This window comes from Microtus oregoni, unplaced genomic scaffold, assembly GCF_018167655.1.
Source record: "Microtus oregoni isolate MIOR12 unplaced genomic scaffold, Mior012 000003F_ref0000135, whole genome shotgun sequence".
Taxonomy (NCBI): Eukaryota; Metazoa; Chordata; class Mammalia; order Rodentia; family Cricetidae; genus Microtus; species Microtus oregoni.
In genome coordinates this window covers 69,834,694-69,861,253 of record NW_024543062.1, presented here as the reverse complement: position 1 = coordinate 69,861,253, position 26,560 = coordinate 69,834,694, and the positions used below count along the sequence as shown (strand labels likewise).

Here is a 26,560-nt window from a genome sequence, read left to right as displayed (position 1 = left end):
CAAGTTAAAGTAGACAGACTCCTGTTTTCAGATAGTCAAACCTATGAACACTCATTACTTTTCTGAAAAATATTTGAAATTGACAAATTCAGACAAGTAAAAATAAAATCAACACAGACAGTTTTAGAAAACAACATTAACTGTCAACTGTGTTACTTCCTACACTAGGATCAGGCTTTTTTTTTTTTTTTTTGTCAGAACCTGAATAAATATGTAGGCACAAGAAAGGTGAGTCCACACATTCACCAGGAGCTAGAAGCAGAAGTTTTGCCCCTTCTCGGGGGGGGTTTTGAGATGAGTCATCCCCCTGAATGTGTTTTCTCTGCTCCCCTCCCTCTTCAACCCTCCCCCAAGGTCCCCATGCTCCCAATTGACTCAGGGGATCTTGTCTTTTTCTACTTCCCATGTAGATTAGATCTACGTAAGTCTCTTTTAGTGTCCTCATTGTTGTCTATGTTCTCTGGGATTGTGGTTTGTAGGCTGGTTTTCTTTGCTTTATGTTTAAAAACCACCTATGGGTGAGTACATGTGATAATTTTCTTTCTGGGTCTGGGTTACCTCACTCAAAATAATATTTTCTAGCTCCATCCATTATTTTCTGCAAATTTCAAGCTGTCGTTATTTTTTTTTTCTGCTGTGTAGTAGTCCATTGTGTAAACGTACCATATTTTTCTTATCCATTCTTCAGTCGAGGGGCATTTAGGTTGTTTCCAGGTTCTGGCTATGTCAAACAAAGCTGCTGTGAACACAGTTGAGTACATGTCCTTGTGGCATAATTGAGCATCCTATGGATATATACCCAAAAGTTGTATTACTGGGTCTTAAGCATCCTTTGGATATATACCCAAATGCCAGTAAGATTTGCTAAAGGAGGCAGAGGCAGGAGGATCACGAGTTCGAGGCCAGCTGGGGCTACACATTTTTTCCAATAAAAAAAAAAATGGAGTACAGTCCTAAACAAAGCTCACATTTTGAAGCACCAGATTTTGCTGCAGTAGTGGTGGTGCGCCATCTAGTGTACAGAAGCTTAGTTACTGAAATGATAAAAAATTAATGTACTGTAATTTATTACACAAGTTCACTAAGATAGATGTTCTAAACATTAGGAATATACTCAAAGAAAATATGTGTATCCGACAACCTAAACAAGTGTTTCTATAAGCTCCAGCGGTCTCTTATTTCATCACATGTTGTATAATGACGTCCTATAGATAAGTTCTAGGTGGAACTTGCCTCAGGTAATTCTTTTGTCTGTAAAAGATGAAGTTTAGAACAGAGTGGTAAATTGAAAATCAGTAAATCAGAAGTAAAATGAATATAGAAATTAAAGTAATAATTATATATATTAAATATATATATATATATATATATATATATTAGATAAAAAGTACTGTAATCTGCCATAGGAACCAACATTTTGGGTTTACTAACACAGACATTTAAACATCAGGGTATTTATTATAAAATTAATCAGCAGGCATCATTAAAAACAATTCTATTCCATAGCACTAACATTCCATAGCTATAATTCCAGCTCTTGGGAAAATAATAAATAGGCAAAAGGATTAGTACATAGAAGGATGTATGCACAACTATTGCAGTAAAATATTAAACATGGGCACTTATTTTCACTGTAAATTCAAACTTTTCCTATATTTTCGAACTTTTCTGTTAGAAACATAAACAAAAATGTTTCTCCTATAAAACTCAATAATAAAGCACGACACCTCGAATTTACTTCCCAACCCCAAATCATAAGAAATGGTTAAAAAAACATAAGCTTCCCTGTTTTGCAAAACTTATGTTCACTTTGTGTTCTGCCACTTTCGGATACCTTGGAAAAGATATTAGCTGTTTAAATCTCCATGCCCTTAACCAGAAGATGATAATGAAAAATAAATAAATGCAAACAAGAGGTACAAACTTAGATATTAATTTTTTCCCACTTTCAATATACTATCCTTAGTTAATCTATTGAAAAGTAAATGTAATAGAACACCCAGATATTTTGTTAATTTTAAGTTTAAATTATATAATACACACGTTTATATTATATTTAATATACACATGTTATGTAACATACACATAGTTTAATGAATAAACTATGAATATGGTATATTACTAATTACTATTTAATCACATCAAGACACAGAGAATTCGCAGCACCTCAGAAGATCCCCACTTATCTCTTTCAAATAGAACAAGTTATCCTCAAAGCTATACTTACACTTTTGATCTTCATTGTTTCACAGCCTGTGTATGACTGCATGATACATACAATGTTGTTCTTAGACTTTATGGTGATATTAATAATCCTAGAATATCTGATACAACATTATGGTTTTACATCCATTATCTGAATATGTTTTATGTTGATGTAATATTTACCACATGCCTGTCAATATTTATTAATTCAACTGCTTAGGTTGTACTTTCTAATTCTGAATATAATAAGCCACATTGTCACCATCTTTACCACAAATGAAATTGAGGTCACCTGCACATGCATCTCTTGGATGTACTTTCAGTGATATAATTGCTGACTTAATGTGGACATTGTATTTATTCTGTCTCCAAACCAATATATTGAAGCAGAGATGGGTCTTGGGAATGTAATTAAGTTTAGTTGAGGTTATGAGAATAGAGTCCTAAAAAAGAAATAAGAGAGAGAAAATGCGTCAAAATCTGTCTCATTCCATTATTATTTGCCTCTCTGTTCTCCCACCCCAACTCCCACCCCCTACCTTTTGGGAACAAAGAACATCCCTTGTTAGGAATACATTGTGTTTAAGCTTCCCAACCTGTTGACTTTTTGTCCTAGCAGTCCTCATTGACTAAGACAGAGCACACGTTTTCAGCTTCAGTCTGAGTTGTGGCTTTGGTCCCCTTTCTTGTGATTGCTCCAACTTTTGTCATGTTAGCCATTCTTTTCTTTTTTAAAAAAAAATATTCTTTACATACATTAAATCTTGACTGCAGTTTCCTCTAGGTCCATTCCACCCAGCCCTCCCCTCCTCATTCCTCACAGCTTCCCTCTCCCCTAGATCTATACCTCCAGCTCCCCACCCCACCCCCAAAAAAACACCAGCAGGTTTACCAAGGATATCAACTGAACATGGCATAACAATTTACAATAAGACTAGACACAGTCCCTCACTCATATCAAGATAGGACAAGGGGACCCAGTAGAAGGAAAAGGGTCCCAAGCACAGGCAAAGTATTCAGAGATATCCCCAATTCCTGCTAACACCAAAATACACACCCATAGCATATATGCAGAGGACATACATCAAAACATACCAGTAAGACCACTCTCTGTGAGCCTTGTGTTTCACTAGCAGTTCTTAATATTCTACTTTCCCCCAAATGTGAAGCTTTTAAAAATTGTCTTTGTTGACAACACCATTTGCTTTTATATTTAAGGTTTGTTATATCTATGTAAATAGATATTTCAAATATTGGTTTGTTTGTATTGTAGATTGTAAAGGTCCTCCACCAAAAGAAAATACAGAAATTCTAACAGGTTCTTGGTCTGAACAATCATATCCAGAAAACACTGAGGCTACCTACAAATGCCGCCCTGGATACAGAACACTTGGGACCATTGTTAGAGTATGCAGACGAGGAAAATGGGCGGCTTTAAACCAATCCAGGAAATGTCGGAGTAAGTACTCCATGTATGAGAACCTTAAGACAAATTTTATTTTAGAATGGACGACATGTTTTGTGTTGTAACACTATAAAATTATATCCCTACTGTAACTAAAATATAGAAAAGTCATTTTAAAATGTAGTAATCCTCCAAAATTAAAAATGGAAGTCGGCAGTTAACTTCAAATTAAAAATACTCTTTGCTGTTTTAAGTTTCCTTCTATTCAATAATATTCAAATGAGCCCCCCTCCAACTCCTAGATAAGGTGTGTTCAATGGACTGTATTCTAATACTGAATCTTTATTTTAATTTTAGAAAAGCCATGTGGGCATCCTGGAGACACACCCTTTGGGTCCTTTAGGCTGGAAGTTGGAACTGGATTTGAGTTTGGTGCAAAGGTTGTTTATACCTGCAATGAGGGGTATGTTGTCAATAATTAAGGCTTGTCATTGAAATTGCAAGTAGAAAGTCTACAAGGTTGTGCTTTAATGAGACTAATTTTTTCTATCAACATTTAAAGAATAACATACATAAAGCTATGACGTGTGTAATTTTATTTGAATGCCATACTATCTTCATAGCATTAAAAAGTTAGGTGAGTTATGATTATTCTGGCATAGTGTTGAAATAAGGGAGTGTTAAGTCAGTACATACAAAAGTGTTCAGCTGACAATACCATACTAAATTCCATTATTTGAACAATATTATGTGAAATGGGAAATTTTTATATAGTGGGGCAATAGGAATTCTGAAAACAACTATGTTATATGATAATCCTCTTCAAAAGATTTTACATTATTTAAAGAAAGCAAGACTTTTTTATTTTACCTTTTTTATTAAATTATTTATTTTTACATACCAGCCACAGTTTCCACTCCCTCCTCTACTAAGTTTCCTCATGCACCTTCTCTCTAGCCTCCTCCACTCCTCATGAAAGGTAAGGCCTCCCATGAAAGTCAACAAAGCACGGCATGTTAAGTTGAGGCAGGACCAAGCTGCCCCCACCCCAGCATCAAGGCTGAGTGAAGCACCCACCATAGCGAGTAGCTTCCAAAAAGCCAGCTCCTGCAACAGGATAGATCCTGGTCGTATTGCTGGGCCCCACAAACAGACCAAGAAAGCTAGACTTACTTGTGAGTAAAATGTCTCTCTCCTGAGCGCTATTTTAAAGCTTAGTAGTATGCAAATTACTTTTATTTATGGGACCCAAAGGCTATTTTTTCCAGAATCTTTGACTCTACCCTCTGACCATCTACTGGGTATCAAGGCTGAAATCATTACTGAGTCTTCTATAATTTTTCTCTAATGCTACAGATTATTTTAAGAGTCCATATGGGAAAATTAAGAACTCTATAGCATTATGAAAAATAAGTATAAATAAAATTAAACATTGTGAATGGAATTTTTTCATTGTCCATCCTTTATTTCCTAACTTAAAGAAATGAACTATTAACAGTTTAAAGTTTTCAGATTTATAATTAGCTCTAAAACATTCCCAAACTGAAATACTCAATGTTCATAAACTATTAACTCATTCCTATCCCTATCTGACAAAAGTGGAAACTTCTCATCAGCATCATGGCATAGGCAGGGGATATAAATATGACCTACATTACAAACCCTTAAAAAAATTCTGATGTACTGAAAGTACTTATCAGATAATCATTTCTTATTTATCTTCTCCTTGCCCATGACCTGAGGAGATTTTTCAAACTCATTTTTATGCCAATTCTCATTCATCACCTCTCACCTTATTGCACAAAGCCAACAAGAATCGCCTTGGCTTGAGTTTTTCAGGCTGTTCCACTGTTCACCTTTGAGATATTACAACCCAGGCTAGCCTCCCTTATTTGGGTTTCACACTTGTGTTGAAAATGGGAATCAAAACTCATATGTTTTCTTCATTTGATTTCCACAGTCTCAGAACTTATATTTACAATTTGTTGAAGAAATGAACTGGATATTTTCCTCTGACTCTGGCTCTCTTGAGCTCATTATTGCCTCTTTCAGCTTGTCTATATCAAGAGCAAACACTGATAGAACCTTGTTATGTCAGTAACTTTGTATATTGAGCTTCAATCACCAACCAAAATCTGTTGGTCAAGTTACTGACACTTATCAATGAAAGTTTTCACACCATGTAAGATCAGTAGGTAAAGTAGTTCACATTAATTTAAATTTTTATGGGAGAATACTTTGTCTATTTTTTTAACCTAGAACTGAAAACTAAGAATGGAGCAGGTTTATTGCATCCCTGTTTATTGCTCAGCCTTTTGAGTCCTATATGTCTGTCTTCATTTTCTCTGTTAGGTGTAGGTTTAGTTACATATTATTCAGCAGAATGATTCCTTATGAACAATCATTTTATTGTTCTTCATGTAGGTGATTTTGAGATGACATCACAAAAAGTTTTTTTTTCTGTATGGATCTATATGGTCAACCATTATCTCCTCTCCCCTCCCTCCATGAACATAGGTCCAGGAAAGTTTTGTGTAGAATTTTGCAGAATGTCTGAAGGAGCATAACATAATGGGGTGGCTCTGCTGTGAATAGAAAGCCTTTACTAGGAACTTTGTTTTGCTGTCAGAAGAAGACACATAAGGGAGCTAGAGTATCACATTTATAGTCAATTATTACATCTCCTCTACAGCAAGCATTAAGTAAACCCTAAATCCAAGCTCCTTGACTAATGTATTCTGCTTAAGTGTTTTCTTTCTATTAAGAATTAGGAACAAGATGAAAATAATACAAGAAAAAGATTTTTTTCCTTAAAAAGTTCTTACTGGAGGACAACTGTAACAGTCAAGTGCTTAAAAGTACATAAAAGTACATGATGTCTCAACACATTTTTTTTTGTTTCTGTTTTTAGGTATCAGCTGTTAGGTGAGATTGATTACCGTGAATGTGATGCAGACGGGTGGGTCAATGATATTCCATTATGTGAAGGTAAATAAGAAGCTGCTTTTACATGTATGACTAAACACCTACATTAGATAAGATATTTCCACATTTTATAGAAAAATATTTTTGAAGTTTATTTTTCAGTATGTCTTACTTATAATATTTTGTAGTTTCTAGTATAAAACAGAAATAGCTGTTTTATTAGAGTACTAGTTTGTATTTCAGTGTACTAAGTACTAAATAAAGAGGGTGGTAAATTTTTCAGGGCTAATGTAGATTCCTTGGAGTCATGGACTTGACCATCAGCAAACAAGGGTCATCAAAAAAAAACCTCAAACTTTCAGCTGGGCTGTGGTGGTGCACTCAGGAGGCAGAGTTAGGCGGATCTCTGTGAGAGTGAGGTCACCTTGATATACAAGAGCTATTTCCAGGACAGGCTCCAAAGCTATAGAGAAACTTGGTCTCAAAAAAAAAAAAAAAAGCAAAACAACAACAATAAAAAAGCCTCAAAACTTTCTAAAAATATAATAAATATAAAATGAGATTGATATGATTTTTGGTCAAGGTATTGATGGTTAGAAATACCAAAGCCAACTTTTCTTTTATTTTATAGTTCAATTATTAATAATATGTACAACCATCACCAGCTTAATAAAATATCAGAACTTGAAACCTGTATTCATGAAGAATGTTTCCCATAATAACCATCGAGTTACAGTGATATAGGCCTCCACAGTGGTACAAAATGAGATTGAAACATCTCTCAGCAGTATGCTGCTATGAAGGCTTTCCCATAGCCTGAAATTTAGAATAAAAAAAAAAGAAAGAGAAAAGTAAGAATTAAGAAAGAACTCAAGCACTGGTTGCTTTTCCAAGGTCCTGAGTTCAATTCCCAGCAACCACTTGGAGTCTCACAACCATCTGTAATGAAATCTGAAGCTCTCCTCTGGCATGCAGACATATATGCAGAGTGGCATAAATAAATAAATTAAATAAATAAATAAATAATTTAAAAAGAAAGAAAGAACTCTCTTATCTTTTCTTCTTGTTCATATGCAGCACAAACAGCAAAACCAGGGAAATACATGTTTTGCTTGTGATTTTAGGGAAATAGCTCAGATCTCTAGTTATCATGGAATTAACAGAGGCCTATCTAGATGCTACGTCATATTTCCATAGTAAGTAATAAAGGAAAGAAAGAAAATCCAGTGGGAGTAAAATCAGAGAGAGAAAGAGAATGTGGTAACACTGGACATTCTCATGCTTGGAAAAATATAGAAATTTTATATAAGGAAATCAGAAGTTGTTCCAGGGAGCAAGCATTCATATACTTGTTTAAAATTGAGCTTTGGACCATGGAATGACCTGTTGTGTCAATATCTTTGGGTAATAAGACAAGGAAACACCCCTAGAATATCTCCTGCATCCAAAGTTTCTTCAGGAAGCATAAACTTTGAATGCCTTCACAATAGAGAAATTTTAAGAAAATTAAAAATGTGAATACCGAGGTTGAAAAGAAAGGAAAATTAAGAACAATTTCTCCATCAGAAGAAATACCTTAAAATTCATTGCTTTTGCATCTTATTAGAATGCTCTGCAGCATTTCTAATTTCTGAAGCATCAATAAAACATCTGTGTGTGGTTGTTCCAGAGCTCATATAAGGAGACTTTTGCTATCATGGAAATTCAAATTATCATTTGAAGTTACAGTTTTCTCTTCCCATTCCAACAGAAACTGATAACCAAACTCCTTATGTTAAATGATCTTTATCTCTTCCAAACAATCATAAATATTTCTAAAACATTTAAGTAATTTCCTCCAGGTTTGTCTTACTGGTGTTTTTGTTCATATACACATGTTTCATGTAGAAGCTTTCAGTTCTGTCAGTAAAAATGGCACCTGTATTTTCAGTTGTTAAGTGCTTGCCAGTGACAGACCCGGAGAACGGAAGAATTGTGAGTGGTGCATTGGAACCAGACCAGGAATATTCCTTTGGACATGTGGTGCGCTTTGAATGCAATGCAGGCTTCAAAGTTGAAGGACAGAAGGAAATGCACTGTTCAGATAATGGCCTATGGAGCAATGAGAAGCCCAGATGTGTGGGTAAGATATACATACTTATCTGCTTGGTATTTGAATACTTTTTATCTATTCTTAGGAAAAATGTTCATGTCTTCTTAAGTATGTTTTTATTTAAAACAGAATTGCTTCACTCTGATGCTTATTAATCTGTTTCTCTATAGTAGACTGAAATTTTATTGTTTGTTTGTTTATTTATTTATTTCTTCTGTAGCTTCATGACTTGGTTAAGGTTTCACAGTCTAACTCAGCATTCTGTTCTGAGTTGTAAAATTGACTTCCAGAGCAGAATTTTACAAAGGTTTTGGAATCCAGTGGTTTGCTATATGTTTCTGATCATGCTCCATGATGGCATTCTAATTTTAATTAATATTATTAGAAAGAGTTATATATTTGTTGCAGGTTTTAATTTTTAAGACATTAATTTCAATTTTAATTGATGTTGTTAAGAAGTGATATCCTAGGAAATTTTGATCCTTAAGATTAGTTTTCAAGAAAGAGCAAGGTATTTTCAGATGTGAAAAAGAGCAAGGATAGCAGATCGCAGAAGGCCATGGGGCAAAGGTGGAAAGACAGCAAGGTGTCTAAGACACAGTGATGTCCTGAGCCTCATCACCTGCTACAGAAGCCCCACCACAGGATGTTGCTGTATAACTCCATTACTGAGGAAATTAGAACAAACATCTGTTTACTTCAGATAGGAAACTGACGACAGATCTACCACCAAAGTCTGCCTTGTGAACTTAAGAGTTTACTATAGCTCCAGGGGGAAAAGTGACTCAAAGATAAGCGGCATCACCTAAAGCCTGCCCCAGCATGAGTGCAGGCTCACAAAAGCTGCAAAGCTGGAGCATAATGCACAGTGATCTGAGGCTTTTCTCTTCTCGGAAGCTCATCTGACCCAAAAGCACTTACAGCAGTCATTGCTGCTTCTGCATGCATGGGGAAGTGGGGTCCTAATCAATGTGCTCAATTTCAAAGACTTTCTGAAGCATTTAAATTGTTTGCTTTCATAAAAATAAATAACTAAATTGTTTGCTTCCCGAGCTTAATGAACTTTCTTGGACGATGGGATGCTCCCTTTAGAACAATGGTTCTCAACCTGTGGGTCATAACCCCATTTGGGGGTCAAATGGCCCCTTCACAGAAATCACTTAAGACCACCTGCAGATCAGATATTAACATTACAATTCACAAGTCACAAAACTACAGTTATGAAGTAGAAACAACAATAATTTTATGGTTGGTGGTCACCTTAACGTGAGGAACTGTATTAAAATGTTGCAACATTACGAAGGCCGAGAACCACTGAGTAGGGGTTTCCCTCCTAAGCAGAATGTTTTATCTTAGAGGAAGTTGCTACTCAAAAGTTGAACAGAGGAGAGCAGTCAGTAAGAGAATGAGCATAAGCCAGTACAGTTACTATTTACACAAGTCTTAAATAACTCATTGATTTGGGAAAGGATGAAACATTTCAAAGTGACCATTTGAAAGTTTATTTAGTTATAAACAAGAAAAAATGAAATAAACAGATGGGGAAAAGGCTTTGAGAGACCAGTTGCCAGTACCTCAGAGTTGGAGTGGTATATTTTAAGAGAAGTGTGTTAAAATTGGTGGTGGCCAGAACTTTTCTAGGTTTCTGTCCTTAATTTTTTTTTTTTGGGGGGGGGGGGAGGTGGGAATAGTATGCATGGTGAAGACAGCAAAACAGAAGCCCATGACTTTTCAAAGATCAAATGAAATGTGACTTTAATAGATTTTTTTTCAAAAAAGTGCAGTCCTGAAAATTACTGTGGATAATCATAGGATTTGTTATTTTGTAGATTATACAATGAAAATATTAACCTGCAAGGCTGTGTCTGTTTTCATTTTAACAAGAACCTGAGGGATGTTACAGATGGCCATTTATTTCAAGAGGCTAATTTACATAATGCTAGAAACAATTAATTATACTTTTAACTTTGAAAAATTAATATTTTAAACAGCAGATACACAATTAGGAAAACTGTCAGGTCAAAACAATTGTTGCTTGGTTGGTTGGTTTTGATTGACTGGCCTAATGGAAACAAAACACTGTCATTGTGAAAATATGACTTGCCCAGCAGAGTTACTTTCACAGGAAACATGATACAATTACTCTCTTGTATTTAGAAATTTCCTGCACAGCACCAGAAGTTGAAAACGGAGTAGCTCTATCTCAGAAACTATCTTACAAGCAGAATGAAAGGTTTCAGTATCAATGTCATCAAGGTTTTGTGTACAGAGAAAGAGGGGATGCCATCTGCACAGCTTCTGGATGGAGTCCTCAGCCTTTCTGTGAAGGTAAAGTTACTGTTATTTTCTACGTCTTTTATTTTATTTTATTTAAGAAGTTTCCCAGTGAGTGGAAAAAAATGATGGTTGTAGTCAGACTTTTCTTTGAACTGCCAGCTCACACACAAAGAAATTGACATCGAGACTTATTATTGATTATGAAACTCGGTCTATAGCTTAGTCTTGTTCCGTTAGCTCTTATAACAACCCATTTCTATTTATATACATTTTGCCGTGTGATTCATGGCTTTTACATTCCTCCTGCTTGTCTGTTCTCTCTTACTCCGCTGGCAACTATTTTCTTCCTCTCCAATTTCTCTCTGTTCCAAGAAGTCCCACCCAATCTCTTTCTGCCTACCTAATGGCTATTCAGTTCTTTATTAAACTAATCACATTGACACATTCTCACACAATGTAAAAGAATATTCCACAACAGATGATCACACAGATCAATGTTCAGCTGATAGCATTGAGTCTAACCGTTTGTTTTCACGGTGTTTATGGTTTCTAATCAGAGAAGCAGTATCTGCCGTAGTCCTCTGGCATTAAACCGTTTCCATACGTTTAATTCTAGGTGTCCTCGTAAATGGACCATTTATCCACTAAAAGATCAAAATATAACCCATAAAGTGTTATTTTATATTAAGTTGTTATCTTGCACTTAAGAACTTTTCAAACAAGTATTTCAGCCTCCAGTGAATTTAGTGCAAGACATGAAGAATTAGAGCCCAGGGTGGTGGCGCACAACTTTAATCCCAGCGCTCAGGAGGCAGAGACAGGGCGATCTCTGTGAGCTGTGGCCAGTCTGGTATTCCAGAGTTAGTTCAAGGACAAACTCTAAAGTTACAGAGAAACTCTGTCTAGGAAAAAAAAAGACATAAAGAATTCAATTCTGATTGAGATATATATATATATATATATATACATATATATATACATATATATGTATATATATATGTGTGTGTTATTTGGTGTGCCATGACTATTTCACTGAAGCCTAATATTTCATATTTTTCTTGGCCACTTAACCACTTAATTAAAGACTCTTCCTTGGCATTTGTTTATTTTTAATCTGAGAACTATGTATGGTTCCCCAAGCGTGCTTTTGCACATCCTAGGTTTGCTTCTTTTGAAAGGGAGACTGGGAAGGAAAGGAAGGGGAGACTTTTCATTTAATTTTCTTTTCAAACATTTCTCAAACACAAGTACAAGTCAAATATTAAATGTTTAAATCTGTGTTATTGAAGGTCGTTTTCATTAAGGAGAGAGTTAACAGAGGGTACTCTCACAAGACAGTAAATAGCAGTTTGATGATATAAATATAGAGACCTGCAGTAACTCATATAGACACACAAATCTCTTACAATGTGCTTCATTTTGATGAATGAATGGACCCCAATCTCCCTGACATCACGTAGCTGAAAACACACTTTGTCACAGCTAAATTCACAAAAAGCTTGGAATCCATAAGCAATCAAAATTCAAACAAGATAATATATTAACTTCCTTCCAGCTGATTGTAACCGGACCAGGGGTTTCAGAACAATTTCTAACTATATTTTTCTGCAAACTGAAAGATATAGCTTCCAAATTCAGTAAGTTGTTCCATGTAAGTCAGAAGATGCATTTACTTCAATGAGGAAGGGCTTAGAAATCATCACAACAATACAGAAACAAGAGCTTGTTAATATTAATAAATAAGCCAAATGAGAGTCTGAAGCCAACAATGACAATCAAAGAAACAGAAAATAGAAGACACTACTAACATTATATATGATGAAGTTATTGCTGGTTATGGAATCAGGAAGCACTATATGTGATGGTTTCAAGAGAGAAGAATTATTATCAGAGAGGCATAAATACATCAGGAGGAGAGAGAAGAAGCCATACTAATATGTGAAGCATATGCGGATGTGCTTATTTCAATGTCATTTTTACATTTATCAGTGCAAGTACATAGTATCTGCCATTTAATGCTCATATTCTTCAGTTTAGTGAGAATTAAATATTCCTCTAGCTTGGAGTCCCAGTTCTCAGAAGGCAGAGGTAGACAGATCTCTGTGAATTCGAGGCCAGCCTGGTATACAAGAACTAGTTCTAGAACAGCTAGGGCTGGTACACAGAGAAACCCTGTCTCGAAAAAAATTTAAAAAATTATTCCTCATTATTTGTATATGTTTCTTTTCAGAAAAGATATGCCATCCTCTTTATATTGAAAATGGTGACTACTCACCTTACAGGATTAAACACAGAGCTGGTGATGAAATCAAATATACATGTAAAAATGGCTTCTCTCCTGCAACCCTGGAAACTGTTGTAAAGTGTACAAGTACTGGCTGGATCCCTTATCCAAGATGTACCTGTAAGTTGTTTTTACATATTGAATCCCCATAATTGTTGTGGGGGGGGGTCACATCTTTGTTTCCCATCTGCCCAGACTCCCAAATAACCACAGAGAAACTGTATTAATTAAATCACTGCTTGGCCTATTAGCTCTAATTTCTTATTGGATAGCTTTTACATCTTAATTTAACCCATTTCCTTTAATCTGTGCGTCACTGAGAGGGTGTGGCCTACCAGCAAAGTCTCAGTGTGTCTGTCTCCAGCAGTGGCTCCATGGATTTTCTCTGACTCTGCCTTCTTTTTTTCCTGAATTTAGTTTAGTTTTCCCCACTTAGCTCTATTTTACTACAGGCCAAACAAATTCTTTATTAACCAATGGTATTTACAGCATACAGAGGGGAATCTCACATTACCTCCTTTTTTCTGTTTAAATAAAAAGGAAGGTTTTAACTTTAACATAGTGAAATTACAAATAACAAAGCAGTTTTCAAGCAAGAATTATAGTTAAAATATTTATATCTATTTTATCTTTTTTAATGACTAAAGAAAACTAATCTATTTTTCAACTCCATCAAAGACTCTAGAAGGATATAATATTATCTAAGTAAACAGGAAGTACATTATAAGCAACTTCCAAAACCCTAGAATTGACAGAGACATCTTGCTGTCTGGACAGTCACCCAAAGTCTTCTATACTGTTGGGGTATCCAACCTTCAGCCTATAGGGCATAGTATCCAGCAGGCTTTTCCATGAAGCAGAAAATCTCAAAGGCAGTTTCACCCATATTGGCAATTTGTCATTCACTTTCTTCTATGTCCTGCAGAATGTCTTACAGACTCTTTCATGAAACAGAAACCCTGAAGGATCATCTTACCTATAGGCAAGTTCAGCAGTCATTTCTCTGTGGGTCCTGTATGTCCAGTTCACTCAGCATACCATCAAACAGTCCAGGAAAGAGCAGTATCTTGCTCAAATGGCTAACAAACTTCATAAGGAGTCTCTTATACCCATCTTCCTCTTGAAGTAATTTGTGCTGCCAGGAGCAGATGTGTCTCATTGTCATGAAAAGTCCTAAGTTCTTAAAACATTTAAATGTCATATTCTGAAGGTCTGCGAAATATTTGAAAAAATACCTATCTATCTGAAATATAGCTCTCCATATGTAGAAACCTTACTAACATGACTACAAGCTTGACTATTATAGATGATTATCCTATATTTATTAATTATACATTACATTTTTTAAAAAAAACTGCAAAAACATAGTACTTTAATCAAGAGCAGAATATGCATATAACAGAAAAGACTTTAAATTTGTATCAATAAAAAAGACCCATACCAATGCAAATTATTCATCTCTATAGCATATTCCCCTTTAAATACAAACAAACATTTATAAACAATATTTGGGAATATGAGCATAGTTCTCTCCAAACTGTTTCCTGCCTTTTGTTGGACGAAGTAATATTTGGGGGTGTTCATGGCAACCTTTAGGTTCTTCTTGGTCCATAAAACAACAATAGCCTAGAAGGATTCTACAGGTTCTTATCCTATCTTCTGTGGAAGCAAAAGAAGAACCTCTTTTCCAAAGCAACAATTCCTTAGACCCATATTCTGAAGACATGATACCTTTAAAGTATATTCATTGATTACTTAGCTCCTTCACAGTCAAAAAATTTAAAGAAACACAATATTATATATAATCCAGACTCTCTGTATACATTCAATCTTTATGTGGCTTATTTGTTTTTACTCTATTACTTTTTAATATTTATTTTCATTACTCCTTTATTACATTTACTGTCTCTTTACTCTTCTCCGAAGCCTACGTACATTTATCCAACACCATGACCCATTTAGAGGTATTTGTCTTTATTGCATATCTGTAATTATCCTTTGACCAGGACCACTTTTTTTTAATGCTAAGTGGGTATGGCTAAGAAAAACTCTACAGTCCTGACTTCTTGCTCCACACAGTCCAAAATTGTGGAGTCATGTTTGCTGCTTCTGAGAGCCATGCACATTGTCCCATTTTCAGGCACAAAAGAGGGCCTATGTTGTCATAAGTTGTAGTATTCTGCTTACAAGGCCATTTAAATACTCCATAGCTGGACTTTAGCAGAGTTTGTACTGGTAGCACGGCCCAGGAAGCAGCCTTTTAAAAATGGTACTGCTTTTTTTCCCCACTGCTGCTGAATCGGGAAGACCTTTCTTAAAGGAGCCACAGCATGCCACCAGTAAGCAAAGCCCATTCCTGAAAAAAAAATGTGGCTAAACTTTGGGTTTCTTTTGTGTCTAGAGTTCCTTTTCAAAAACTTTCTCAGGTTTTATGTGGATATAGTTGATCACATTGGTGTGCCAGTTAGTACTAAAGAGGCCACTTGTTTGTTTCCCAGACACCCAGACTCCCAAAATGACCATATAGAAACTGTATTAATTAAATCACTGCTTGGTCTATTAGCTCTAACTTCTTATTGTCTAGCTTTTACATCTTAATTTAACCCATTTCTATTAATCTGTGTATCACCACAAGGTCATGGCCAACCAGCAAAGTTTCAGTGTGTCTATCTCCAGTGGCAGACCCATGGCTTCTCTCTGACTCTGCCTTCTTTCTTCCAGAATTCAGTTTAGTTTTCCCTGCCTAGTTCTATTCTTTTGCACCATCACAGGCCAAGACAGTTTCTTTATTAATCAATGGTATTCACAGAATACAGAGGGAAATTCCACATCATATAATCCTGAAATTATTCTTTTAAACATGGACAAAAAGAGATAAGTAGCAAATATTTTACTTTTTAGTCTGTGTTCAACCTTTGAAACACTCTACTTTTAAAAGTAAGTAATATTTTAAATAATATTATATTTTCCCTTTAAAGATAGATTATTTTCTCATACAATATATTAGGATTATAGCCTTCTCTCTACTGCTCCTAATTCTCCCCAGCTCCCCTCACTCCCAGATCCACTCTCTTTCTGTCTTTCATTAGAAAAGAAACATCTTTTAAAAGATAATAACTGAATGTTACAAATTATACTTAAGATGAGGAGAAAACTATTATATGAAAGTTGGAGATAATAGCCTGAATGGAAGATAGAAATCCCAAGAACATGCACAAGAGTCACAGACTCACTCGTTCTCACAGTCAAGATTACCACTAAAAATGCAAACTAATAGCTATAATACATACACAGAGGACCTGGAGTCAATCTTTCAGTGTCTGAGAACTCGTAAGAGCCTTGCTTAATTGATAGAGAGGGACTTATTCTCCTGGTGTCCTTTTATCCCCTCTGGTTCTTATATTCTTTCCACCTCCCCTTCTATGTGATTCCCTGGGCTCTGTGGGGAAGGGTTTGTGGAGAGCTCAAATTTAGACTCTCCAACTAATATCTGACTGTGAGTCTCTTCATATATTCCCATCTGCTGACAGAGATGGGATGATGACTGGATAAAGTATTGGTCTATAAGTATAACAGAATATCATTAGAAATATGATTTCTTTCTTTCCTTCTTTCTTTCTTTCTTTCTTTCTTTCTTTCATCTTTTACCTGTAGTGTTTGGTTTTACCATAGATCTGTGGGCTATTTAGTCTCTAGTTCTTTGTTACTCAAGCAGTGTTGGATGTGGGTTCCTTCTCATAGAGAGGAACTTAGATCAAATCAGACATTGTTTAGCTATACCCACAAATTCTATGCCACTATTGCCCTAGAGCAATATAGACAGGAAGGATTGTAGGTCAAGAGTTTTGGGACCAAGGTAGTGTTTATATTTTTGTTACCCTGCAGAGTAACTTCTACAACCAAAGGCACTAGAATCTAGAAGTAAAGGCTTTATGTAGGCACTAGCTTGACTTCTCCATGATCAATGAGTTTGTGGATGTTGTCTGGCCATGGGGTCCCACTCTCAATTTGCAAAGGGCAATCCATTTTCTTAAGCAACAGCCTAGGTTGTTTGGGGATTTCCATGGAAACCCTTTAGTCAACAACTCAATGGAATACAACCCAGTGCCACTACTGGAAGCTTGTTTTTTGACAAGAGATGACCAGTTGAGACTCCACATCTCTGTTATTAGAAGACTATATTAGGGTCATTTTCATATATTTAAGAAAGTTTCCACTGCACTAGGTTTCCATATCATCCATCAAATGCCCTTAAATTTCATCTGTCTATGCACAAATTTTCTTCCTCTACACTATCTTTCATCCCTCTCCATACTGTGTTTTTTTTTTATCAAAAATCAGATTTCCATAGGGATGTGGATTTATGTCTGGATCTTTAATTTTATTCAGTTGATCAATGTATCTGTTTTTATGTAGATACCATGTGGTTTTTATTACTATTGCTCTGTAATACAACTTGAAATCAGGATTGGTGAGATCCCCAGCAGTTATTTTATTTTTCAGGAGAATTTTAGCTATCCTGGGTATGCATGTATGTATGAACTTCATTCACTCACAAACACACACACAAAATGTGTTTGTGTGTGTATGAAGTTTGGGATTGTCCTTCCAAGATCTGTAAAGAATTGTGTTGTAATTTTAAAGGGGATTTCACTTAATCTCTAGCTTGCTTTGATAGAATGGCTATTTTTACTATGTTAATCCTACCTATTCATGAGCATAGAAGATCTTTCCATCTTCTGATATCTTCTTCAATTTCTTTCTTCAAAAATTTTAAGTTTTTAATCATCCAGATCTTTTACTTGCTTGGTTCGATTTAACTCCAAAATATTTTACTTTATTTGAAGTTACTATAAAGGGTGTTGTTTCCATGATTTCTTTCTTACTCTATTTGTCTTTTTTTGTATAGGAGAGCTACTGATTTTTTTATGTTATCTTGTATCCAGAAACCTTGTTGAAAATGTTAATCAACTGTAGGAGTTCCCTGATGGAATTTTGGTGATCTTTTATTTATACTATCATATCATCAGTATAAAGAAATTTTGAATTTTCCTTTTCCATTTTTATCCACTTGATCAGCTTCATTTGGCTTACTGCTCTAGCTAAAGCTTCAAGTAATATATTGAATATTGATATTATACAACCTTGTCCTGTTTCTGATTTCAGTGTAATTGCTTTGAGTTTCTCTCCATTTAATTTGATTTTTGGCTATAGTCTTGCAGTATATTGCTTTCATTGTGTTTAGATATGTCCCTTTTATCATGACGGGGTATTGGATTTTGTCAAAGAATTTTTCAGCATCTAGTGAGATGATCATGTAAGTATTTTTTCTTTCAGTTTATCTATATGGTGAATTACATGGACTGATTTTCTTATGTTGAAATATTCCTGCCTGTCTTGGATGAAGCCTACTTGGTCATGGAGGATAATCTTTTTGATGTGTTCTTGGATTCTGTTTGCAAGTATTTTATCCAGTATTTTTACATCTATATTCATATGAGAACTTATCTGCAATTTTCTTTCTTTGTTGAGTCCTCATGTGATTTGGGTATCAGGGTTACTCTGGTCTCATGAAATGAATTAGCAATGTTATTTTTTTTTGCTTTATTGTGGAATAATTTGAGGAGTATTGACATTAACTCTTCTTTGAATGTCTGCAGTTATTTCCATAGAGGTTATAGATCAATTTAAACTGTTATTTAATCAGTTTTTATTTAACTTTGGTAAGTGGTACCTATTGAGAAAAATTATTCATTTCTTTGGAATTTTCCAATTTTGTAGAGTTCAGGTTTTTTAAAATGAGTCTATACAATTCTATGGTTTTTTTCTAGGTGTCAATTGTTATGCTCCAGTTTTCACTTCTGATTTTTTGTTTACTTGGATATTCTCTGCCTACCTTTTAGTTAGTTTGGAGAAAGGTTACTCTATCTTGTTGATTTCTTCAAAGAACCAACTGTTTTTTTTTAAATGATTCTTTGTACTATCTTATTTGTTTCCATTTATTGAATTCATCTCTCTGATTATTTCTTGCTATTTACTTCCTTTGAGTGTGCTTCTTTCTTTTCATTCTATAGCTTTCAGGTATGCAGTCATGTTGCTAGTATAAAATCTCTCTACTTTTTATCAGGCCACTTACCATTGATGTGGGAGTGTCATATCAATCTGTTGATTTCATTGGTTAATTAATAAAGAAACTGCTTGGCCTGATAGGGTAGAACATAGGTGGGTGGAGTAAACAGAACAGAATGTTGGGAGGAAGAGGAAGTGAGGCAGACACCATGCCGCTTCTCTCCAGGGCTGATGCGATGAAGCTCTGGCCCAAGATGGACTTAGGCTAGAATCCTTCTCGGTAAGCTACTGCCTCATGGCGCTACGCACATTAATAGAAATGGGCCAACCTGGAACTCACTTTCTCTTCATCTGTGTCTTTTTATTGGGTAATTGAGTGCATTGATTTTGAGAAATATCACGAATGATTGTTTATTTCTGTTATTTTGTTGTTATTGTTGCTAATGGTGTGTGTATGAGTGCATGCACATGTACACTTTCCTTCCTTTAGTTTTCCTGGTATAAGATTATTTATTTCTTGTGTTTTCATGAGTGTAGCTACACTCCTAGGTTGAAATTCTTCTTATAGCATCTTCTATAGGACTGAATTCCTAGATATTGTTTATATTTGACTTTAGTATGGAACACCTTAATTTTTCCATCTACATTGATTGAAAATATTGCTGACAGTAGTTATCTAGACTGGCTCCTGTGGTTTCTTAGAGTCTGTACCACTTATGTCCAAGCCCTTATGGCATTTAGAGTCTCCATTGGGAATTCAGGTATATTTCTAATAGGTCTTTCTATATTTATTACTTGGTATTTTTCTCTGGAAGCTTCTATTATTCTTTCTTTCCTCTGTATATTTAGTGTTTTGATTGTTATGTGGTGAGAGGACTTTCTTTTCTGGTCTGGTATATTTGATTTTTTTGTGCTTCTAGTACATTTATAGGTACCCCCATCTTTTTGTCAGAAAAATTTTCTTCTATGAATTTGTTGAAAATATTTTCTGGGCCTTTGAGCTGAAATTTTTTTCCTTTCCTGTTATTAGTAGGTTTTTTTTCATAATATCTCACGTTTCTTAGATGTTTTGTATTATGATTTTTTTTAGATTTAACATTTTCATTGTTTGATGTTTCCATTTCTTCTATTGTATCTTCAACACCTGAAAATCTCTTTTACATCTCTTGTATTCTGGTGGTGAAACTTTCCTCCATAGTTTCTGTTCAAATTCCTAAATTTTTCATTTCCACAATTCCCTCCATTTTTGTTTTCTTTTTTTATTTCCATTTTCACTTCTTGAGCAGTTTTAATTGTTTCCTTCCACTGTTTGTATGTTCTTGGATTCCCTAAGGTATTATTCATTTCCTCTGATTATTTGTGTTTTACTGGATTTCTTAAAGGGATTTGTCAGTTTCTTCATTAAGAACCAATACTATCTTCATACAGGTAGTTTTAAGGTTAGTTTCTTATGCTTCAGCTATGTTGAAATATTCAGGGCCTCCCATGGTAACATAGTCAGTCGCATTCTAGTGGAGACTTATCACCTAGACTGTCAATTATTTTTTCCTATGTTTGCATCTATGCATGTGGTTTTGGCGTGATTATAGGTCTAAGTTCGAATTAGTGTATTTGTCTTTGCTGGATGGGTGATTTGTTCCTTGATTTCTGTCTCCTCAAAGGAGTTTTGGAGAGTGTGATGGCCATGTTTTGCTTATTATACTGGCCTGCCCAGCTGGTATGTTCACAGGGAACTTGGCTTAGCAGGGGGATGTCATCTGGAATTGGGGGCTGGAACAAAGCAAAGTGTATAGCAGGCAGGAGAGAAGAGGAAGATCTGTGAGATCTATAAGAGATGGGAGCTGAGGTAGGATACAGAATACTGTCATCCATGTTCTGATGCATACCTGGGATTGAGACTGGGGAACTGGATCTGGGGAAACACAGAGAGAAGACAAAGCCTGCATGCAGCCTTCCTGGTGTTCTGGGAAGCAAGGCCTGTGGGATAGCCAAATGTGCCTACTGGATTGAAGGCTGAGATAAAGTAACAAGTAGGAAAAGGGAGGTTAGGAGGGGATCATATGTAAGATCCAGCAGAAGATGTAGGCAGAGGAGGGGGAAAGAAGACTGCAGCTGATATTCTGTTGCAGTGCAAAGGAAGACACTGGGGTGTTGGTTTGGAGGTAAGGAGGAGTGGTGAAGGTCTTCAGTTAGCTTACTGGTTTCCCTGTCCTTCTCAACTGGTATGTTTCCAGTGAGTGCCTACTAATATCTGAGACTGGGATTCTAGGGTATATTTGGGGAAGGAAAGAAGGGAGAAAAGAGCTTCATAACTCACATGCAGCACAATGTCACTTGAGTCAAGATATGTTATTTTGGTATACTTCTTTCATTCCTTTAAGGTTTTTGCCTATCTGTATCTATATTCTTTTCTTCCTGTCTATAAGACACTGATAAATGTATATCATGCCAAAGCGTGGTATCCCTTAAGCCAAACAAACAAACAAACAAACAAACCCTACAGTGACAAAAGAGTGATCAAGGATCTTTTCTTAGTCACTTTCTGTCTCTGTGTCAATATTACTGGAAAACATAACTTATAACAAGGGCTTATTTACACTTTTGGTGACTTTGGTGACTTGGGTTTACTATCTGCTAATCTCACCACTTTAAGCTTGTGACAGGCATAGCTTTATGTCAAGGAATGAGAACTAAAGCAAACTGCTTCCCTCCTACCCACAAGGAAACAAAGCTATAAAATAACGGCCAAGATCCCAGTACCCCTTCATTGCACAGCCCCAATGATCTGACTGATTTCATCCAGGCTACCAACTTCTGAGCTTTACACCCTCTCCCAAAACCACCATAAATGAGAAAACAAGCTTCTAATAAAGTGAGATTTTGAAAAATATATGAGATTCAAATTACAGTAAGAAAAAAAGGTAATTTTCAGTAAGAAATATTATTAGTGTATTGGAATTGTAAGAAAATATTAATGACCTTTCTATATTTTATTTATTATGTCTTTGACATAAATTTCTTTATGTCAAAGTTTCTTACATATATACAAAAATTTCTGGATATCCTATTTTCATATTTTTTTCACATCCCAGCTCTACCAACAATACCTCATAGTCGCATGTCCTGCCCCCAGATTCTTAAGTTTGAGTTTTGATGAGTGGTACATATAGTTTAACAAAGGACGTATATGTAATAGTTGAATTGTCTTTTGGAAGTACTACTTTAGCCATTAGTGGGAATACACCTGAAATAATCGACTCCCTTTTTATTCTGAATCAATCTGATGAAATAGTTCAGAGATGAGTGCCACAGTTTCCCGAGAGTTTACTCCATTTGTGCCTGGATGTTGATGGGCCATTCTTGATTGACTCTGTGCAGACATCTATAGATGTTGATCTGTAGATGTAGTTTGTGATTATAATGGCTTTGAATAGTTCAGAAGATATTTCACAGTCACGATGACTATATACTTGCTCTTACAATCATTGTATCCTTTCATCCACATGGTCCTTGAACTTTTGAGGGATGGTGTAAATGTCATGTTTAATGATGAGCTCACTCTCAGAACTCCCATGTGCATTAACAAGTCTCTACATTCATTATAGTTTACTGGAAAGAAAAAGCATCTCTGATTGATGTTGACAGTGTGGATTTACGAAAATACGAACATATATATTCAGAAGATTATTCAGTGTTATGTCAGTTTATCACAATCACAGAATTAAGTTCCCTCAAGATCTCATGACACCCCTGCCATGGGCTTTTGAGTTGGTTTATAATTACAGGTATGAAATCTGCATACTGCAGTGAGCCTCAAACCCAAGATCCACAACACAGATCTCCCCCAAAGGTACCTGATCCGTCTATGGACTAAATATATCTGAATCTGAATTTTCTCACAGCAGAATTTCTGGTGTTTGGCTGGATAAAATAAAGATGACAAATCTCTCTGTGATTTCATTAAACACCTTTTCTACTTAAAATGTGTAGTACTCTCTTCTCGGGCCTCTCCAATTACTCATTGTTTTCATCAAATGATTTTTGGTTTAGGGGAAAATATAGTATAAATTTAAAACTGGAGCAATACAAAGGATGATGATCATGAATCTTCATTAGAAGAAAATCTACAATTTGATCTTTTGTGCCATGTTGAATCTGAAGTAGGATTAAATTTATCAATAATAATTAGGAGATCCTATGATAAGTCAAAAAATGAACTGTGCTAGTACTTATTTAAAGTAGTTGGACAGTCTGCTTGAGCTAACCCACCAACTCCAACCAGACTGGGAGTGAATGAGCATGGGAACAACCAAAGCCCTCTGAAGGGGGTTGACAGCTGGGGATCCACTGACAGTGATACTGGGATGTGTTTCTACTGCATATACCGGCTTCATGGGATCCTATTCTCTTTGGATGTAAACCTTGCTCAACCATGATGTAGTAGGGAGGGCCTTGAACTTTCCACAGGACAGGGTACATGATACTCCCTTAGGGTTGGAGGGGTGGTGTGCGAGGGTCTGTGGAGGGAGATGGAGGGGAATTGGTGGAGGGGAGGGAGTGGGTATTTGAACTGGTATTTTAAGTAATAATAATAAAAAGACAAAATGCATAAATATTTAAAAGACAAAACAAGAAAATTAGTAAATATATTAATCAATCTTGTGAGTAACTGAATTAAAACTTCGATGGACCAACCATCACTGCAGATGTGGCCAAAACCTGCATCTGGAAAAGTATAATATTTAAATGGGGCAGCTGTTAAGTACTGACTACCTCTGCTGGTCATTCACTTTCAGTAATATTAGACTTGTGTTAAGGAATCACTTATAAAAGAGACAAAGACAGATTTGTCTTTTCTCACATGAGAATGAAGATGAATTAAAAGGCAGAGGAACCTAGTTTAAACCATGTCTCCTTTTGTAACCCTTTAAAAAGAAATCTCAGTAAGTTAATTAAATTTCTTGAAGTCCTGTGAACAGTAAAATTCTCAAATTTTAAAAAAGGACACTCAAGATAAAAAGAATTAAATTTATACACAGTGTAACAAATGTGTGTGTTCATGAACAAGGAAGCTATAAGAGATTTCTGGTTTTTGGCATGTTTGGAGGAATTCTTTTAACATACTGCATGAGAGTCCCTGAAGAAAAATCATACTCCATAGAAAATTATACTATTCTGATATTAAAAGTATTTATTATTTATAAATAAGAACATCATAAAGGAAAAAATTAATGAAATATTACATATAAATTTATTAATACAGTGAACAATATATACTTCAATATGAATTTACAAGGATAGTTCACTGTGATTTAATCACATTAGATTTCAGTTCTAATAAAAATTAAAAATATTCAATGATCATATTGAATATTAACAAATATCCCTGACCCACTTCTCTGGTGACCTGTGAGGCATAACTTGATTTCCTGAGGAAAGACCTTCTCACATACCTCAGCAGTCTGGATTCTATTTGTCTCATTCTCCAAACACTCTCTAGACTTATAGTTATTATAATTAATAGAAACTAATTCACTGATCAAGTGGTTTATCATTGGTATGAGTGTTTTTCTGTCTTTTTGTTTTTATTGCAAGATCAACCATGTGCTTTTCCACAAATCAAAAATGGAGAACTATATAGAGAATACTGGATCAAACGCTACTTCACAACAGAAAGAAAAGAGTGGTACTACTACCATTGCAACGATGGATTTGTAACTCCCTCAAGGGAATACTGGGACAAAATTCGCTGCACTGTACAAGGGTGGGAGCCTGCAGTCCCATGCCGCAGTAAGTCAATGTCTGTATCAAATCATGTTTAATTCTGTCAAAGACTAGAAAGAAAAGATCACATATATAATAACAGTTAAGTCTCTTCTGTTAAGAAACAAAAGAGTTTGTGAGCAAAAAACTAGTTTCTGTCCTTTATGAGCAGCTCTTCATAAAATGTATGTGAAAAATAAGGACCATAATAATATCTTTATTGGTTGCATATTTTATTTACAAAAATTAAAGATAATGCTACTTTTTGAAACATTTGGTATTGTTTTCATTTTTGAATGTCACAATACTTATTTAACTACTGTAAAGTTAAACTATAGTTTTATTAAAAAATAAATGAGTGTTGTTTGTTTTTAACTTAACATTTATGGTAAATTTATGTTCCTTAGAGGTATGTGGAATCCATTATATAGAGAATGGGGAAGTTTTACAACGGAGAGGAGACTACATACAGGATGAGTCTGTAAGAGTCCGGTGTCGCTCTGGCTACAGTCTCCCAAATGATCAGGACACAGTAACATGCACAGAGAACGGCTGGTCTCCTCAACCCAAATGCATCCGTGTCAGTAAGTAACTAGCTCTGAGATCACAAGATGCTCTTGACTCCCCATCCCATGTATATTAACTATGTCAAATGTTTCTTTTTGAATCTGTATAAGTGAATACTAAGGATTCTTTGCAAGTATATAGCAATGTAAACACAACTATCAGCCATTAAATCAAAATACTGAGTAAATTTTGGTTAATTTATAGTTATACAAATTTTGAAATCACTTTGTCATTGGATTCAAAATAATTTTTAAAATATGGTTTAAAATTAAACAAATAAGATAATAGCTACACACATCATTCATATATTGAAGTACTGACATGCCATTTTAAAGAATTAATAATTGCCTCGGGAATCCACTGTGATGTGTAACTGGGAAGGGAATTCTGAGATATTGTGTATTGTCTAGTGTTCATATTTTTTTCCAATCTCTGGACTTATATGTTTATACTGATGGTTACTTCATGTTCTATGTTCTTTAAGTGACTGTGTAGTGTCATATTTTATTTTCAGAATAAATGTCTAAAAATGATAAACATAATAATGCAGATTTGAATTTCTTCCCTTATCATTTGGGTTTTAGAAATATAATTCTAAGTCAATTTGCAATAAACAATTTTGAAGGGCAGGTTTTCTTAAGTCAATAAACTTGTAAATAGTTTGCTGCAATATTAGTAATTCTAAAAATCAGTCTGGGTTGCTGTATTCCTTATTTAATATAGATTTTCAACATCTTTTAAATAACATTGGCTAGGCTTAAAGGACATTATTTTGAATTTTCAGAACAATTTTAAAATAATTAATTATATAATCATATTAAATCTTCCTTTTCACGAATTTAATATATATTTAAAAGTCTAATCTGTTTTTGAATGTTTGTCAGCTGTCTCCTATTGTACCAATTTGCTGATGAGAATCTTTTGTTAGCATTTTTTTTTGGTACAGTCCATTATATATTTAATCTCTAAGAAA

General features: G+C 35.1%; 1 protein-coding gene across 1 annotated transcript in view; it reads left to right on the top strand.

Annotated features, from left to right (window-relative positions):
- Positions 1 to 26,560, top strand: part of LOC121445492 (complement factor H-like) — a 79,766-nt gene that overhangs the window by 8,287 nt on the left and 44,919 nt on the right. The window contains exons 2-9 of the mRNA XM_041647634.1: positions 3,479 to 3,664; positions 3,968 to 4,073; positions 6,522 to 6,598; positions 8,466 to 8,657; positions 10,785 to 10,955; positions 13,135 to 13,308; positions 24,853 to 25,047; positions 25,428 to 25,604. Of these exons, the coding sequence (XP_041503568.1) occupies positions 3,479 to 3,664; positions 3,968 to 4,073; positions 6,522 to 6,598; positions 8,466 to 8,657; positions 10,785 to 10,955; positions 13,135 to 13,308; positions 24,853 to 25,047; positions 25,428 to 25,604 (1,278 nt within the window). The remainder of the gene's footprint in view (positions 1 to 3,478; positions 3,665 to 3,967; positions 4,074 to 6,521; positions 6,599 to 8,465; positions 8,658 to 10,784; positions 10,956 to 13,134; positions 13,309 to 24,852; positions 25,048 to 25,427; positions 25,605 to 26,560) is intronic.